The sequence below is a fragment of the Kwoniella europaea genome, chromosome 1 (genome assembly GCF_036810445.1).
Source record: "Kwoniella europaea PYCC6329 chromosome 1, complete sequence".
NCBI lineage: Eukaryota > Fungi > Basidiomycota > Tremellomycetes > Tremellales > Cryptococcaceae > Kwoniella > Kwoniella europaea.
In genome coordinates this window covers 13,377,044-13,393,006 of record NC_089487.1, presented here as the reverse complement: position 1 = coordinate 13,393,006, position 15,963 = coordinate 13,377,044, and the positions used below count along the sequence as shown (strand labels likewise).

The window sequence follows — 15,963 nt, the reverse complement described above, 5'->3', positions numbered from 1 at the left end:
TGCTCCAGGAAGATGCAGAGGTCTGGGGTCATAACCGGAAGCCAGTCAGAATCAATCTGTTCATATCTCGTTATTATTGCCACTGTCCATTTGTCTACAACCCATGTATTTTATATTCGAGAACCAATGCAAACTTGTATTCAAAAGACCCAGATGAAAATCCTTTCATCTACAGCCTCCTGTACCACACTTCGGCATTCTCTTTGACCTTTCCTTCGTCAACTACTGACCCGGGGACGGTACTGCCTTTCCCCCAGTAATCACCAAACATACCAAACCCATCTTCGGTGAAAATGGCGGTACCGGTCCCCTCAGTTTTACCCAGCTTTCCTGCCTTCTGATCATTTTCGTCCCATTTATCTGCAGTGTATACCAGCGTCCAGTTGAATAGGGGTCCGTCGAAATGCGTGAACACCATATGCGATATCCATAACGAGTTCAGCTGAGCGAGGTAGATCGGGCCAGTCACATTCAGGGGGGTGTGGACGATGGTATCTTCAAGTAAAGGTTCGAGAGATTGGACTTGTACAATATTCAGGTTGCCGTATCCCGAATCGTAGTAGCTCCCTTCGATCGTTGTGTTGAATAATCGAGGATTTTCAGGTACGTCGGTATAGGATGGAAGACTTGCGATAGACTGATTTGCGACAAACGTCTCCCAGTCTATTGGGTCGTTCACTTGGAGGAATTCGTCCAGGATGAAATTTGCGATAGCTTCATGTAGGAATAGACCGAATACATCATCGTTAATAGCTATCATGAAGCCCATGCCTAAGTCGGGTAGTCTGACCATACGTGACATTTGACCTGGTACACTACCCGTATGACCGTGGACTCGATGACCTCGATATTCGTACATCCATTGACCGAGACCATAGGCTTTGATCCCTTCTTGTGGATATGTGGGGAGTCCGTCCATCACTGTATATCCGGTGGTCACTGCTTGGATAAGCGAGGGAGGTAGGACTGATGGTTGAAGAAGTTCTTTCACCCACTTGGCCTAAGATGACATCTCAGACATGGTCCATCACCTGAGTTTCCTCCGGTCGACTCACCATATCATTCGCCGACATGATAACACCGCCTGGACCAGCTTGCCACAGACCATCGCCATCAATCCACCAGTCAATGCTCCCTGCCTCGCCCAAACAATTCCTATCCACCGATTCCGATCCTTGTTCGATACTCGCTTTGCAAGCTGTGTAATTGACTGCCTGTCTTGAGAACCCATCACTTCGATGACCAGACTCCCGGGCTTGAGTAGCATTATACGTTGCACTCGTCAGTCCTACAGGGTCGAAGATATGTAACTTGACATATTCAGGCAAGGTCAAGCCTGATAGTCTTTCTATAATCAGTCCGAGGGTCACATAATGGTTATTGTTGTACTGCCAGTGTTGCCGAAGCTCTGTTGATGGTCTGAGATTTCGCATGTTTGATACGACATCTACTGGCGGGACAACACTATGGAACAGAACGATCAGCACAACGATTCATCATGTGAGAAGTAGTTTGCTCACCCATACCATATATCATGTCTCGGGAGACCAGACCTCATAGCTAATTAGTTGTATCAGCAGCTTTCAAGGTCGGAACGAAACGGAACTACTCACAGGCCAGGTCGACAAGATCGACATGATCAGACGCATATTCGTCCATAAGCTTCCATTCGGGTAAGATATCCTTGACTTTTGTTGACCATTGTAATCTACCGCCATCAGGTAAGAGTGTGGCGTTGTCTACCAGAAGACCAACCGAAAGCGCGTGAAATAATTTAGAATTGGAAGCAATAGCGAAGAGGGTCTGTTCATACCACACTCAGTTCTTTAATGAAAAATTACAAAATGCGGACAGCACTCACATCACCTTCCACTTTGTTCCCATACCTATCTGCCTCTCCGAAAGTTAAAGCTTCCAGAGCACAGTTGTCCTCTGTCGTCGCAAAGTCAGAAGTGTTCGGCGAAGCTGCTAATCCAATTGAGATCCCCTTGACTGCCCATTTGAGCCTAAGATGTTCGATCCTCTTGATCAGCTCCGACGACAGGATTCTTGACTGAGGTTTCGAAGAAGCTTGAAAAGGGTGCTGTGGGATCGTCCATCCTAGCACACAGGTAAGATGGATAAGCAGGGTGAGGATAGGAACGAGCATATTTGTATGTAGGTATGTGAATTGGGATGCTAGGGCAGAGAGTCAATACAGACAGTGGGCCCGTACAGGAGAGAAGTGCCTCCCTATATATCCATCAGTCTGTGCGAGTCGAAAATGCCAACGAGAATCAAGTTCGCGAATGCTTAGAAAGGAGCAAGAAGAAAGGAGATAAGATGGGATGTCGAAGCTATGACAGCATCTTCGGACATGACCGACTCGAATCGCATGCTGTTTGCTTAGACTAGCCGAGACGGTACTCAATCATACATGCGAGTCGGAATACGTATGAAACAGTATGTTATGTTGAGCTATGGACTGAGGACGTATGATTCAGAGTACTGAAGATCTGTACATGTGCAATGACGAAGAGTAGCTAAACTCTCTCTGTTAAAGTTCTCCTTTCCCACCCCACCGATCTCCCTTGAATCTCGACAATAAGCCCAATCTCCTTATAGAGTATGCTTTTTACCATTTCGCTTATCTCAGCTGGATAACTGATCCCCACTACATGCAAAGTGTATCCACATCGTGATCCGTTTGCAAACGAAAGGGGCTTTGTCAGTTGCGATATTGGAGGTCGATGATCTAGGACATCAAAACCATTTCCCCCTGATCTGTTGACAGTCCAAACATATCACTTTCTAGCATCAATTTGATTACGCTGGTGCCAAGTTGTCTTTCACTAGAGTGAGGATGTTGTTGATTGTTACATGCCTACGATAGGTATGACTCAGTCATGCATGATTTCTGGGAACTCAGTATGTACAGTCAACGAGAACGAATAAATAATAGAGTGTCTAAATTATGAATGATACCGACCTACGGTTCATTATTCATTCGCACGAAGTGATTTAATCCCTTTCGTTTGGCGTCAAACGTCTCCATCCGGGTCTTAGATCTTTACATCTAGTCATCTCCCAAATCTCCCTTCGCAGTAGACGAGTCAGCAACGAGCTCGTATTGCTGTGTTGCAGAGTCCCTAATACCCCCGAGCTATATCTACATTCCCTTCCACCTATCCTCAGCATCGCTTCAGCGATCTGATGTATTGTAGGTATATAGTCGTAAAATTTCGACGATTTCCCTTTCTTGCTTATAGCTCCTAAGTCGAAAACAATCCTAAATTCCTCTAAGCCCCCTGCTGGACCGACTTGGTTGAAATAGAATCCGTCATCAGCTATCTTGGAATTCGCCTTACTTTGGAACCCCGACTGTAGGTTTGGCAGAGCTCAAGTCATTCTGCAGAGAAGTTGGAGATGAAATCAAAAGGATGGTCAGCGATAGAAAGTTGGAATTGGGCAAACAGCAACCGGAAGCCTCGGTTCGCTGGAAACTTGTTTCGCCAGAGGAAAGGATTTAGCGCTGAGGCTCAGAAAGGTCGAGCCAGAACTAGTGTCTTCGGAACATCATCCTTCTTCAATAACATTCGTTGCTGCTCTAGATTATATTACATATCATCGCAAGGTCTCTTGGATTTTCGCCCCATTCGTCGTCATGCATGATATGATTTCGGACTTGATATAGCAGGTCCAGCAACTTGATGGCTCGAATGGAATCAAAAAAAAAGTTGAGGCTGACCTATTGCTAGCAAATCAGTCGCGAGCTGTAAACAAACTCGCATCTTTCTTGCATCACTCTAGCTCTAGCTATATCGACATTCTCTCGTGTACGGAAACCCAGTGAGATCCGTCGCATTGTGTCCAAGTAGTGCAATATCGAAGCAAGATGACTCAATATATCGCATCACCGCTCCCCTCACCTCTGTATATCGGGACCTCCGCTGCCGCTCGCGTCTGGTCCATTAAACACATTAGAGTCAGCATCCTCGGGAACCTCCCTATTTCCGACTTGGCTAGTAATCTGAAATTATCGAGGGATATCTTTCATGACGTTGCTAGAGTCTTGTACAGATCGATGGAATATGTGAATTATGAAAAAGTTCAGAAAGCTTGTACGAACGTTGTGAGTAGCTAGCTCTATGGACGCTGAATCCACGGCATATATAGACGGATCACACTGATTCATTCCATTCTATTTTTCTTGATGATTTGACTAAAATGGCAACTGACCTAAATACATGCTCCATGTCCCATTCAGACTAGACTGCGATACTATACCAATCTGGTCCGTCATATCAATCTTGAAAATAACCGCCAAGTTTACCTAAACCAAAACCTGTTCAATGCCTTTCCATTACTTCGATCGGCTGATAGGGACGATGAACATCTGATACTTCAAGATCAATCTGCAGGTTCATCATCTGACGATCCACTTAGTTTCACACCGACCAAGGTGATTCTTTGGGAGAGGTATGATGATTCTATGGATATAGCGTGCGGATACTATTTCAGGGATTTGGAGGAACATAAGATCCCCATGGAGGAATGGGAGGTGGATCGTAGGATCAGATATACTCACATATATGGAGAAGGCAATTCATACCCGTTCGCCAATGAAGATCCTACTTCCATCACAGATCGGTTCTACAAATGTTGGAATGAAGGTACAGGTCTATTCGATTCTATCGTTGATGAGCTAGACCTATCTTGTGTCTTACCCTCCAGAAGACTTTTAAGAGAAATGACGGATATCTCTCAAAGGCACAAAGATGGAAAAGACATTTCTATGCCAAGGAAATTACGTTTAGGGATATCTGAAGAAGACCATAATTCGATATCTCTGATAGAGGTCTTTTCGGGTTTGTTAGAAGAGTTGGAAATGCACCATCTGACAGAACCTTATGGCGGTCAACGATCTTTGACAACTACGACTATACATTCGTTCTTCTCCAGATCATTGAATTGGTCAATTGGAAACGGAAACAAGTTGAAGAGTTTGAACGTCTTGCTTAAGGTCGAAGAATCATTTGCAAATACCAAAGGATCGCTAGATGGTTTAAACCTAGATCATAATGATAAACGACATCTACTAAATCTCGAAAAATTCACTATCACTCTGGATTTCCATCAGCTACCTACATCTCAGAAATCTCTCGAAGGTGTTTTGGACCGTATTCCAGATATGTCTCAGATCGCAAAGGGAATGATAGCTATAGGAGGTACGGGATGCGTGTATACCTTAGATGCTACTGGTACAGATAATGATAAGGAGGTTGGTAAGGTACTGACTGAAACGCTCAAGGTTGAAATGATGAGGCTATGGGTAGATAGTCCTGCAGAAATAGGCTGGGAACGTGCAAAAAGGAAAGAAAACTAAAGATATAGTAGTCCAATTGTTTGTATGAGTCTATGTGTTGTCCTATCCCTCAACCTCACGTATGCGAATGTCATCCTCAGGATTTGATCGAAAAGCTGTTCGGTTGCCATGATCTTCTGCATCTTTGATGAAACGTATATACCAAGTCAGCTGATTTCATAGTGCACTAACCGTATGCGACCACAGCGATTATCCGAGAAGATGAAGTTTTTTTGCATGCAGGACAACGGCTCTGACACCCTATGACTAGATCCAGAATCGAATGACTTCAGACATCCTAATCCCAATCCTAATCCCAGTCTCAATCCAACACTACCACTACGTATGTACTGATTAAAGAGGACCGTGTCTAGCTGGCTTAGGTGGATCGTAAACGATTTTCCTGTTTTTAAGGTATGTCCATTTGAATCTCTTGACGTAGACTGAGATGGCTGTTAAGGTGGAGAGGATGATCAAAGCTTGTAAACCCATTTTCTTCCTTTGGTCATGTTCTGGTTCGGCAGCCCAGTTGAGGAACACAGTCACGTCCTTAGCCATTTGCGAGGTTGTAGCGGGGGTTCCTGTAAACAATAGTAGAATACAACATCAGCGAGAGCCTATATATATGAGTAGACACACATATATATATATACATATATATCAGTGATTTGAATGAACAAACTCACCGTCCTCGTATTCTACCAAACCATCGAACAACACCCTAGCCATGGCAATACCACCACCTGGGAAGTAAGGGTTGTAGTTCATACCCTCAGCGAGCTTGACACCAGCGGGAGGATCACAGTAACCGGTAAGAAGGGAGTAGATGTAATCGGCACCACCGTGTCTGGCTTTGACAATGAGGGAAAGATCAGGGGGGAGACCACTACAATCAAGAAGCATGAAAGTGGTCAGCAAAGTTGTTCAGTCAGTACACGATATCAGTCGGACGACAAATGACTCACCCTCCGTTACCAGCTCGGGCGGCTTCTTCGTTAGGGTAAGGTGCTGGCATGTAGTCGGCAAGTTTACCTCTGCGAGTGATTACAGATATGAGTCAGTTGTTATTCAAGTCAAGAAACATTGTCTTTGCAAAGTTCGAATGATCAGAAGCGGTATGAAATCATAAGATCGCTCAAACGGATCATCTTAGAACACCTCTTCCTTCTGCAGAGCGTGATCCGACCTGCTTGGTATAAATGAAATGAGAGAACACTCACGGTCGTTGGAACATCTCTCCTTCATCATTAGGACCATCGGTGTACTCAACCTCCTCAGCCATGGCCTTGACTTCATCTACAGTGTGCGATACACCGACCAAGTTTCTCCAAGCGATTCGATCAAGCGAGTGACAAGCGGAACAGACTTCTCTGTACACTGTGAGTGGAATCAAGGCAGTTAGCGGGTCACCCCTTGGTTAGAAGCTGGTTGAGTGGACGAGACGAAGATAGTCTGTGAGATTTGAGATCGAAACATCTTTTCTCTCGAGAACGAAAGCCAAATATTTCCTTCAATCTTTTTTTTTTCTGAGCATGATCTGCACTCTCCCTTTGATCTGCCTCTATCCAGGTCTCCAACTTCCTATCGTCCTCGATCGCCCACAAAGTCGGATCGTACACCGTTTTTAGATAGATTGTTTATGTCCCCTGATCATATCCTCGCGTCCGATCTCATCGTATTCAATCCCAATGAATTCCTTCGTTTCCGCTTTCCTATCTCACACCATTGCAAGATCCAGACTGAACAACTCACCTTGGTAACCTCTTCTAATCGACGCATGGTTGAAAGTTTCAAATGGACCATAATGTTCGAACGGCAATGTAGTAGGATGCATACCATTCTCCGCTGCTGAGTTTGCTGATGCTTCAGGTAACAATGATCCGAAACCAGCACCGTACAAGTGGTTGTACCATGCTAATGAGCCTGCTGCTAACAACGTTGAAGATGCGACGGCAGTCTTGGAGGCGAAGAAGGGTGTAGATGGGTTGGGGGATGATGATGAGGAGAATCGGGCCTGTATCTGAAGTTAGCTATGTTGACCTTGAATACCCATTTACCATACGGAACGGAAGGAAATTGGTTGAAAGAGAGTATTGTGTATACTGACCTTGGCGAAAGGCTGTGCTCTTGCTCCTGCTCTGCTCACGAGCCTAGGGAACGCTGAGGAGATCATGGTGGGTGATGTGGGTATAAGAAGGTAAGGGTGAGGAGAGCGAGGATGTTGATAGAGAGAGTGATATATTATCTCCCTCCTTAGCCACTGAGATTGCTTCAGTGTAAAATACCCAACATGCCCAACTGCCAATCATCAATGCGGAATTATCCACATCCCAACCTCACCCACACTTCGGAATATCCCGGAACTATCACGATGTGGCACTCCATCATTGTTGACACGTGAATATATTCCACTCACTACTCACTGCATACATGAGATATCCTAAAGACCTCACCATACCTCATCTCATCTCTTCTCACCTCCGATGAACAAATGTGATATGATAACATAATAATGCGACCACCCCCAATCTACTTCACAGCAATAACATTACTACCCATCCTGCTCTACTCCTCCTTTGTATTCGCACAAACCTCATTACACAACCTCACAGCAATCAACGACTTCTTAGACTGTCTTGGCTCGACTAAAGATCAATACAGGTTCAACCTCGACGAAGGGGAGATACTTGTCTTGCCCGCTGATCGACGTCATCTCAACTCTACTCAGCAGGACAATCGTCTCGTCAATTGCATAGCAAAGTATAACGAGCAGATCAATGTGGTTATGTACGGTAGTGCGTACGAGGACGGTACCGTCACCGGTAGTTTCGCAGCCGATCAGTTGGTTGAGAGGTTAGAAAGGCATGGGATATCGACCATACCTCGCAGAAGACCCAGGGGAGGCTTTACCTTGAACAAACATAAGGAACTGTAGTTTCCTGTATGTATGTATTCAGAACGCTTGACACATCATATTCATTTCCGACAACCGAAATCAATCTATCCAGATGCAGGGAGACCTGTAGATATACATGTCATCATTTTGTGGGTTCCTATATAGTCAAAAGAGCTACAGATAAAGCGATGTATAAAAGGGAAGACACATTTCAAGATATATAAGTGAGATGCCAAATAGCTCGGCCAAGCAAATGAAAAATAGAACATAGAGTAAATAATCAATTAGGATATATAGGAAAAGGGTATATTTGTAGTTCTGATCAACACAAAGAACCGATACAAGGCCAAGGTGAAGCTGCATTTGTGAATGAACCTTTCCACGAATACGTATCTCTCTTTGGACAAGATGTATAACCGAAAGGTCCAGCGACATAACCTTTTTCATTACCTTGTGAACAATCATGATGAGGCCACACATAAGCCGTTAAGACAGCTTGAGGTTCTGGATTATAAAATTCTATACTTGTATATTTACTTGCGAATGAAGGACAATCACCAGCGAAATAAGATTGTTGATCGTTATCGGCGCATGAATCGTCTGTAGCGGGATAAGATTCGTAATATCCATTTACAGCTTGTCTCTTACTTCTACTTCCACTTCTACCTTTGAGAAAGTTATTGGTAGATCTTCTTCTAATCGGTACAGTTGATATAGCATGAGAAGATAATCTATCGTTCAATTCCGCCGCTACGAAACTTGAAGAGACAGTATCGTCACCGTACGCACTTCCATATAAGACGATATTGAGATAATCGTGATACCGCATGATACAGTTGAGCAAGAGATTATCACGTGTAGTACAATTTGGAGATCGATTATCGGCTGGCATAACTAAGATCTCCCCTTCGTCGATGTTGAACTTGTAGTTGGAGATGGAATCGCCAAGACAGTCTAGGAAACCCGTCACTGCGGTTGAATTATGGATGGTTTGTCCAGAAACGTAAGCGGTATGAGAAAAGAACCCGATAAAAATGGTTGATAGTAGGATTGAGAATCGCATGATGATTGTGGGAACTGTTTCGACCGTCAGTCTGCAAATGTGACAAGGATGAGAGGGTTTTGTTGCTCAAGCTGAACTCACCTGAAGAGATACCCTACAATGGTAGTGTTTAAGAGGACAATTCGAGTTTTTGAGTTTCGGAGACCGTGTGCAAGATAGTCGGTTGTAGAAATGATTTGACTTGTAATCTTTTCAGCTGGCACCACAACCACTGAGACAGAAGAACATTTATATATATCTTATCAGATTATCATGGTTTACTTAGGTTTCCACCTTGTGTCGGCCGATCTCTCCCATGCTGAGGTTGGAGCTAAGTACTGCTTACTGAAATACCTTCACACCTGCATTCTCATGAGTACCTCCTTTTAGACAAGACTCCTCTCTGTCGATACTCCGTATTCCTTCTCGTACATGGTATCTGAAACACGATCATCAGTAGCTTGATTTTTGTTAGCTTCTGTACGTTATGCCGAGGTTAATTAACTTGATCGAGCGTGGTTCCTTCTATCCCCTTTGTCGTTGTCGCCGTCGAGGTGTCGAAGTCGGCCGGTTCCTATTCTACCTCGCCACAAGGTGTGGGGGGAGTCATCTCACTGTTGTACGGTACATGTACTCATATCGGAGATGAGCTGTCGTGTGGTCAAAGACGTGTGAATTTCTGACTTCCGCAAACTCATTTATCTGTCTCATATTCGAGCTAACAAGGAATTGGTTTGTTACAATGATTTGATTTGTTACAATTGGCACAGTAGGGTATCGGGAATATACCGAGCCGTATCAAACGGCCGTACTCGTATCATTTTCATGAGGAGCTTATTTAATCTGGATATTACTGTACGTTACTTGTACTCGTACCCGCGCTCGTCGCTTAGAGACTCATGATGGGAGCAGACAAGAACAAGCGTCTTTATGATGGGAAATTTAGGGTATACTAGTACTTATACAGTTTTGAGCTAGTGTCAGTGGCCAATCACCTGACAGCGCCTGTATCAAGCATGTCAAGCCAACGCACTACGGTTGATTTGTTAATGCGTCTTTCGCATATACAGTATGTCCAACATCCACCGACTGTATGATCACCCAGCCGCTTAGGTGTATATTCGGGTCAAGTGTATACCACGACCGCCTGTAAGTACTGATATCTTCCTATATGCACATGCGCACCACCCTAGCCGTCCATATACGATATGAACCCATACACACACCCCTTTTACTCCTCCACATCCTGGACACCACTATAAGGTTCCAACTTCTCCGAAGCGCCTTTCCAGTCGATCGTACCTTTGACCAATTGGTCTACTACAGCAATAACATCGTCGACTTGACCAATCAACTGGTTGGTCGAATCTCGTTCTCTCAAAGTGATGGTTCCTTTTTGGATGGCTAGATCATATGTCATCAGTAAGAGTACCCTAAAGAGATATCCATAAGATTCCTGTGGATTGGAGTGGAGATCTGCGAAGCGAAACCACACTCACTAGCGAAATCAACAGTACATCCGAAAGGTGTACCCAATTCATCATTCCTTGCGTATTTCTTACCGATCGATGCGGATGAATCGTCAACTCGACTGGCAATACCGATTCTTCTCATCTTTCGGGCTGCGTGTGCGTGACAGCGTGAAGTCAATTAGCACGAGTCACAATACAACCATAGTCGGGATATGCCCACTCACAGATTTCATGTATTTTAGCTCTCAATTCGGCATCTTGGGAGATGGTGACGATTAGACATTTGATAGGAGCCACGACTGAAGGGAGGGAGAGAACCTAGAATGTGGCAAATGATCATGAATCAAAACTTCGCTCCTACTTTGTGTAACTGCAAGATAGTAGAATACTCACACCTCGTGCTTTGTCTTGTTCTCGAGCCCAGTATGAGTGTTCGAGCAAGGAGTACAAGATTCGACCAATACCGAAAGAAGGTTCGATAACATTAGGGGTGAATTCTCGCACTATCAATTTTTGTCAGTCATATTGTTACAAAGGGGTATAGGAGACATGTTCTACTTACTGTGCTCGGTGACGGTGATGGGCTCGATCTTGACGAGATCAGATGTGATATCATATGATTTACCATCGGCACATTTGACTGATGATTTGCTGTATAGCGTTATTCCATATTAGCATATTAGGCAAATGTGGATCAGACAGGGGAAGTTTCACGTACCCATTCACCAATTCATCTTTGATACACTGCAACTTATCTTTCTCCAATCCCAACAAAGTATCTTTGATCATCGTAGCATCCTTCTTGAAAGTCATACCGAATTTCTTAGCATCAAATTGAACATCTAATTTCTCAACTTTTCTAGGTTGGTCTAATTTCTGTTGTACCCTCAAAGGTTGTTTGGTTCGAACTGAATGAACGGTCAAATCGTATGCGGAACGATCGGCACATCCTACACATTCGATCCATCCGTATGAAGATTGGATCTCAAAGTCCCAGCAGTCCTATGTGAGATGGAACGTATCAGCCCAATTTACGGACAGTCATACTGATCCAACTTTTTCGCTGTGAACGGCTGATGACTAGTTGAGAGACAGCCACTTACAGCTGCATAGTGCGCCATCTCATTAGCCATATGTTGTCTACATCTCATCCTCTTTGGGTCGATACCGATCTTCTGCAAGAAGAGTTGCGTTCGACCAAGGAAATAACCGAGAGTTTCATTATCGACGATTTTCTACGAGATTATGCAACCATAATGAGCACAGCTCCTTTCTCAGAAAACGACCACAAAAGATGACCACTTACCTTTGCAACAGCATCTCCAACAGTCATCTGTGTGGTATCGGTCTTACCTTCACTCTGAATATCTTTAGGTAACAAGGTCAAAACAACATCTTTCACTTCGTTGAATCTCGCATGTCGTTTATCAAGGGGATCAACATAATGTTCAATTTCGGCCATGGTGAATTCTCTGCACGACACATATAATCAGCTGAGCGTGTTCTAAATGGTACCAACAAGTCAACTAACCTGACTCGGAGTAAACCTTGTCTTGGGGCAATTTCATTTCTGAACGATCTACCGATTTGCGCAGATGCGAATGGGACTTTACCATTGTTGAATTCCAATAATCGAGCAAAGTTTACGAAATGACCCTGGGCGGTTTCAGGTCGGAGGTAACTAAGGTGAAGAATGAAAAGATCAGCTATCGGTCAAGAAGATCTAAAGTTATATGGTGAGACATTTAGGATGTAGGAGAACCTCGCTCACCCCTTGATCTGACCGGTAGGACCGATGTTACTCTCGAACATAAGGTTGAATTCTACAGGTTCGGATAGTTCGTTACCGGTGGTAGGGTTTCGGATGTTATGTTTTCGTACGAGTTCACCGAGTTCTGGACCAGTGTAGTTGTCGATCTGATAGTAGAGTTCTATCAGCGTGAGCATCAATCGTCATCTTTACTAGATACCGCATCGGAGCCAACGGAAATTCCGATTCTCCACCTCCAAGCATTCCACCTTTCTGAATTTGCATGTAGATCATCCTCCTGCTGACGATCCCACACGTCCTCCTCTATGACCCATAATCATACGAAACTCATACTCACCTGAGCCAACAAACTTTCATACTCAGCAACGACCTCATCGTCCAATTTGATGGCCACTGATTTAACGTTCTTCTTCTTTTTTTTCTTCTTATCATCTTCCTCAACTACCGGTTCATCCTTTACACCTCTGGCTTCTTTATCACCTTTCAACCTAGCTTCAATGACAGCCTCGACCAGGTGGTCCGCTCGGAATATCTCTCCGGTCTGGACGTCTTTGACCATCCAATCGGCGAACCTGCGCATAGAGAGGTAGATATAGATATGTTTGATGATGCAGCAATTCCGAATTTGGAAGTTGAAGAATGTTAAAAGAGAACACATGACAAGAAGAGATAGTAAGTTATCAGACAGGACCAGTCGACTATGGTTAAACCCACTCACTTGTCAACATGACCTGAAGTTTTGAGTACCTCCGACAAAGTCATAATGGTAGTATCCAATTCCAACATATCCTCTTCGATGATATAGTGTTTTCTCCAAGCGTCAAGAACGTTGGCCTGTAAGGCTGATCCGGTAGGTCCGTAATCATAGAGACCGGCGACACCTATAATCCATCAACGTAGTTGTAATCAGCGACATTATTCTCCTAGCTTGACTACATAGTTTCAAGATCTTCTGCAAGGGAAGATTTGAGGAAGAAGCTGTATTGATCCTGTGGGAGTCGACAATCTCACTCACCTCCATAGATCTCAAAAGCAGGAGCGAAGAAGAACCTCCTCGCCAACAACGCATCTAAAGCGGTCTTGTCGAACTCATGAGCGGTTTTGTTGATAGGTTGCGCGAGCTCGGAGGGGTGCGAAGTGGAAGCTGCTGATTGAGTTACCATTTTGATCTGCTGCTGTAACAATGATATATGTTTCGATGGGAGGGTAGTTCTTGGTGTGGTAGGTATTAGGCGTCTCAGAGTAGGTATTAAACCTTGACGCATAGATATTTTCAGAGTAGGGTAGGTGTAGGTTTGGAGAAGGGGATATAGGTGGACTGTCTGTTTTGAGGATGTTGAAAATGAATCCACTCGATGACTCGCTTGGACACCAATTAATGGGAAAAATAGAACATGACGTGGATATATACTTATCGCTGATAACGATTACCATGTATAGGCGGAGATATCCGCTTCCTCCTCTTGTTGTTGGTTCCTGACCAGCTTAAGATATAAGCGATACAAGGGATTGGATCCAGATAAACTCATCTATCTTGTCGAATCCATGCCATACTCGAGAAGTGACACATCGTTACCTATCATCGTGAACCACGGCTCCACCCTCAGCAGAATGAGGGATATTAGACCAGTAGAGAAGCAATGGTTGTTCGCTCACTCCGCACTCAACAATACACCGTCGCTGGATGATGGGATAGATTTGCAGACAGAGTTGAAGAGGAGGAAAGTGATCATTGAATACATGAGGAGTCTGGCGCTGAGGGCTAATGTATTTGTGTGAGCTACCATGATCTTTCGAACAGATAAGCAAGCTGATGAGATATGTTTATATGTATGTTGTATCGATAGTAATGGTGATGACCCGGAATGTACGAGATTGAGAGGATCGATGACAGTTGGATCTACGTTGGTACATCGTTTTTACATGAGACGGTCTCTCAAGGATTTCTCAGAGAAGGTGAGTAATTTAAGCATGATATATGCCTTGTCATAAACAAATAACATGGACAAGCGAAGAAATAATCGGCTGATCGATCCATTCATCCATTCATCGATTATAGCTCATCGCTCCGACGATACTATTCCTAGCTACCAAGATAGAAGAAGAACCCCTGAAACTACGACATATAGTCAATGCATGTATAGCGAAATTCGAACCGCAGGGTACGAGGGGTTGGTATCCTGATAACAATCCACATGAGGTGAGCCTACCGTACCCAAACGTCTATGTCTGTAACATTATCACTTTCTAAACCATTGAGGGCCTTCAACTAAATCTCACTTGAGATCTTTTCCTCTTGAGCTTGTGAAGTAATCCCAGGAAAATTCCAAGCTGAACTAGTATGCCCTGATAGCAACCTCCTCGAGAATATCGGACATGGGAAAAATCCATTCTAGCCACCGAAGAAGTTCTCCTCGAAGCGCTATGTTTCGATATGGCTGTAGATCAACCTTATCCCACTTTACTCCGTTCGGTCAGTGGGTTAGATGAGATCATATCGAAAATGTCGTCCAATGGTATCGATTCCAACGGGATTGAAACTGGTACAAAGAGTAAAGAGAAATTGAGTGAAGGGCGAATCACGGAAATCGGTTGGACGGTGACATCTGAATCGTGAGTTACCTGAATTTTCATTTTTCACTTTCTCATGAGAGGATATCATACGAATCATATGGTCACAAATGTAATGTGGATCAAGAGATCAAAGGATCAAGGCTGATGAGCGTTGTTGATCTTTGTTGTTTACTGTGATGATCATATAGATCACTCTCACCCTTGTCTATACTCTACCCTGTCCCGATCATCTCATTCGTCATCTTCACAATCATAATATCAATGATCGATCAGATACCTCCGTCACAGGGTTTATGGAACGCCTCGGAATTAAGTGAGAGATTCGGATTGGATCTGGGCAGAAAAGGGAACGACGTGTTAGGCCATGATCTGGATATGGTCAAAGGTGAGTCGTCATCCCAAGGATATCTTGAAATTCTATGTTGACGCTAATATACATATACTGGTTTAATAATCACTCTCGTGTCTAGCCTGTTTAGATGATTTGATACGATATATAAATCAAGGTCTGATACTTGACGATTTAAAGAAGTATATAGTGGTGAGTCATACTTCAATCATATGGTCGGTGGTCGTACGTTATATATGCTGATCGTACTTCTGGATATTTAGGAGGAACCGGAACAACAGACGGAAGAACCTTACCCGAAACGATTTACTTTGGATGTTGCACCTAACAAGGAGAATCTAGGGACTAATGGAGTTTTACATGGAAAGATCGAGATTGACGATGATGTGAATATGACGACGAATGGAATTGCCCAGAATACCGAATCGACAGCAATCACAGACCCCATTGTTAAAAATGGAACAAGTACATGAAAGATCTCAAAGCAGGAGAATACAATCGAGACTATAGCGATG

At 43.9% G+C, this 15,963-nt stretch overlaps 7 protein-coding genes across 7 annotated transcripts; 3 read left to right on the top strand and 4 right to left on the bottom strand.

Moving 5' to 3' along the window:
- Window positions 1-169: 169 nt before the first annotated feature.
- V865_005098 (uncharacterized protein) lies at window positions 170-2,149 on the bottom strand (the record flags this gene model as incomplete). Its single annotated transcript, XM_066228871.1, has 5 exons — window positions 170-1,000; window positions 1,056-1,464; window positions 1,521-1,560; window positions 1,614-1,803; window positions 1,862-2,149. The coding sequence occupies 5 exons, from the start codon at window positions 2,147-2,149 to the stop codon at window positions 170-172; spliced, it is 1,758 nt and encodes a 585-aa protein (XP_066084968.1).
- Window positions 2,150-3,874: 1,725 nt separating this feature from the next.
- V865_005097 (uncharacterized protein) lies at window positions 3,875-5,365 on the top strand (the record flags this gene model as incomplete). Its single annotated transcript, XM_066228870.1, has 2 exons — window positions 3,875-4,111; window positions 4,247-5,365. 2 exons carry the CDS (start codon window positions 3,875-3,877, stop codon window positions 5,363-5,365), a joined length of 1,356 nt encoding a protein of 451 aa, XP_066084967.1.
- A 333-nt stretch (window positions 5,366-5,698) lies between these two features.
- Window positions 5,699-7,517, bottom strand: V865_005096 (uncharacterized protein; the record flags this gene model as incomplete). Its single annotated transcript, XM_066228869.1, has 6 exons — window positions 5,699-5,925; window positions 6,031-6,230; window positions 6,310-6,378; window positions 6,565-6,721; window positions 7,097-7,358; window positions 7,452-7,517. 6 exons carry the CDS (start codon window positions 7,515-7,517, stop codon window positions 5,699-5,701), a joined length of 981 nt encoding a protein of 326 aa, XP_066084966.1.
- A 339-nt stretch (window positions 7,518-7,856) lies between these two features.
- On the top strand, window positions 7,857-8,279 carry V865_005095 (uncharacterized protein; the record flags this gene model as incomplete). Its single annotated transcript, XM_066228868.1, has 1 exon — window positions 7,857-8,279. The coding sequence occupies one exon, from the start codon at window positions 7,857-7,859 to the stop codon at window positions 8,277-8,279; it is 423 nt and encodes a 140-aa protein (XP_066084965.1).
- Window positions 8,280-8,562: 283 nt separating this feature from the next.
- On the bottom strand, window positions 8,563-9,303 carry V865_005094 (uncharacterized protein; the record flags this gene model as incomplete). Its single annotated transcript, XM_066228867.1, has 1 exon — window positions 8,563-9,303. One exon carries the CDS (start codon window positions 9,301-9,303, stop codon window positions 8,563-8,565), a length of 741 nt encoding a protein of 246 aa, XP_066084964.1.
- Window positions 9,304-10,513: 1,210 nt separating this feature from the next.
- V865_005093 (glycine-tRNA ligase) lies at window positions 10,514-13,688 on the bottom strand (the record flags this gene model as incomplete). Its single annotated transcript, XM_066228866.1, has 13 exons — window positions 10,514-10,686; window positions 10,782-10,904; window positions 10,979-11,072; window positions 11,148-11,257; window positions 11,317-11,405; window positions 11,473-11,756; window positions 11,858-11,989; window positions 12,061-12,226; window positions 12,286-12,435; window positions 12,526-12,671; window positions 12,863-13,097; window positions 13,244-13,406; window positions 13,541-13,688. The coding sequence occupies 13 exons, from the start codon at window positions 13,686-13,688 to the stop codon at window positions 10,514-10,516; spliced, it is 2,013 nt and encodes a 670-aa protein (XP_066084963.1).
- Window positions 13,689-14,136: 448 nt separating this feature from the next.
- Window positions 14,137-15,921, top strand: V865_005092 (uncharacterized protein; the record flags this gene model as incomplete). Its single annotated transcript, XM_066228865.1, has 7 exons — window positions 14,137-14,300; window positions 14,373-14,481; window positions 14,585-14,725; window positions 14,879-15,138; window positions 15,288-15,484; window positions 15,570-15,640; window positions 15,712-15,921. The coding sequence occupies 7 exons, from the start codon at window positions 14,137-14,139 to the stop codon at window positions 15,919-15,921; spliced, it is 1,152 nt and encodes a 383-aa protein (XP_066084962.1).
- Between the last annotated feature and the right edge of the window lie 42 nt (window positions 15,922-15,963).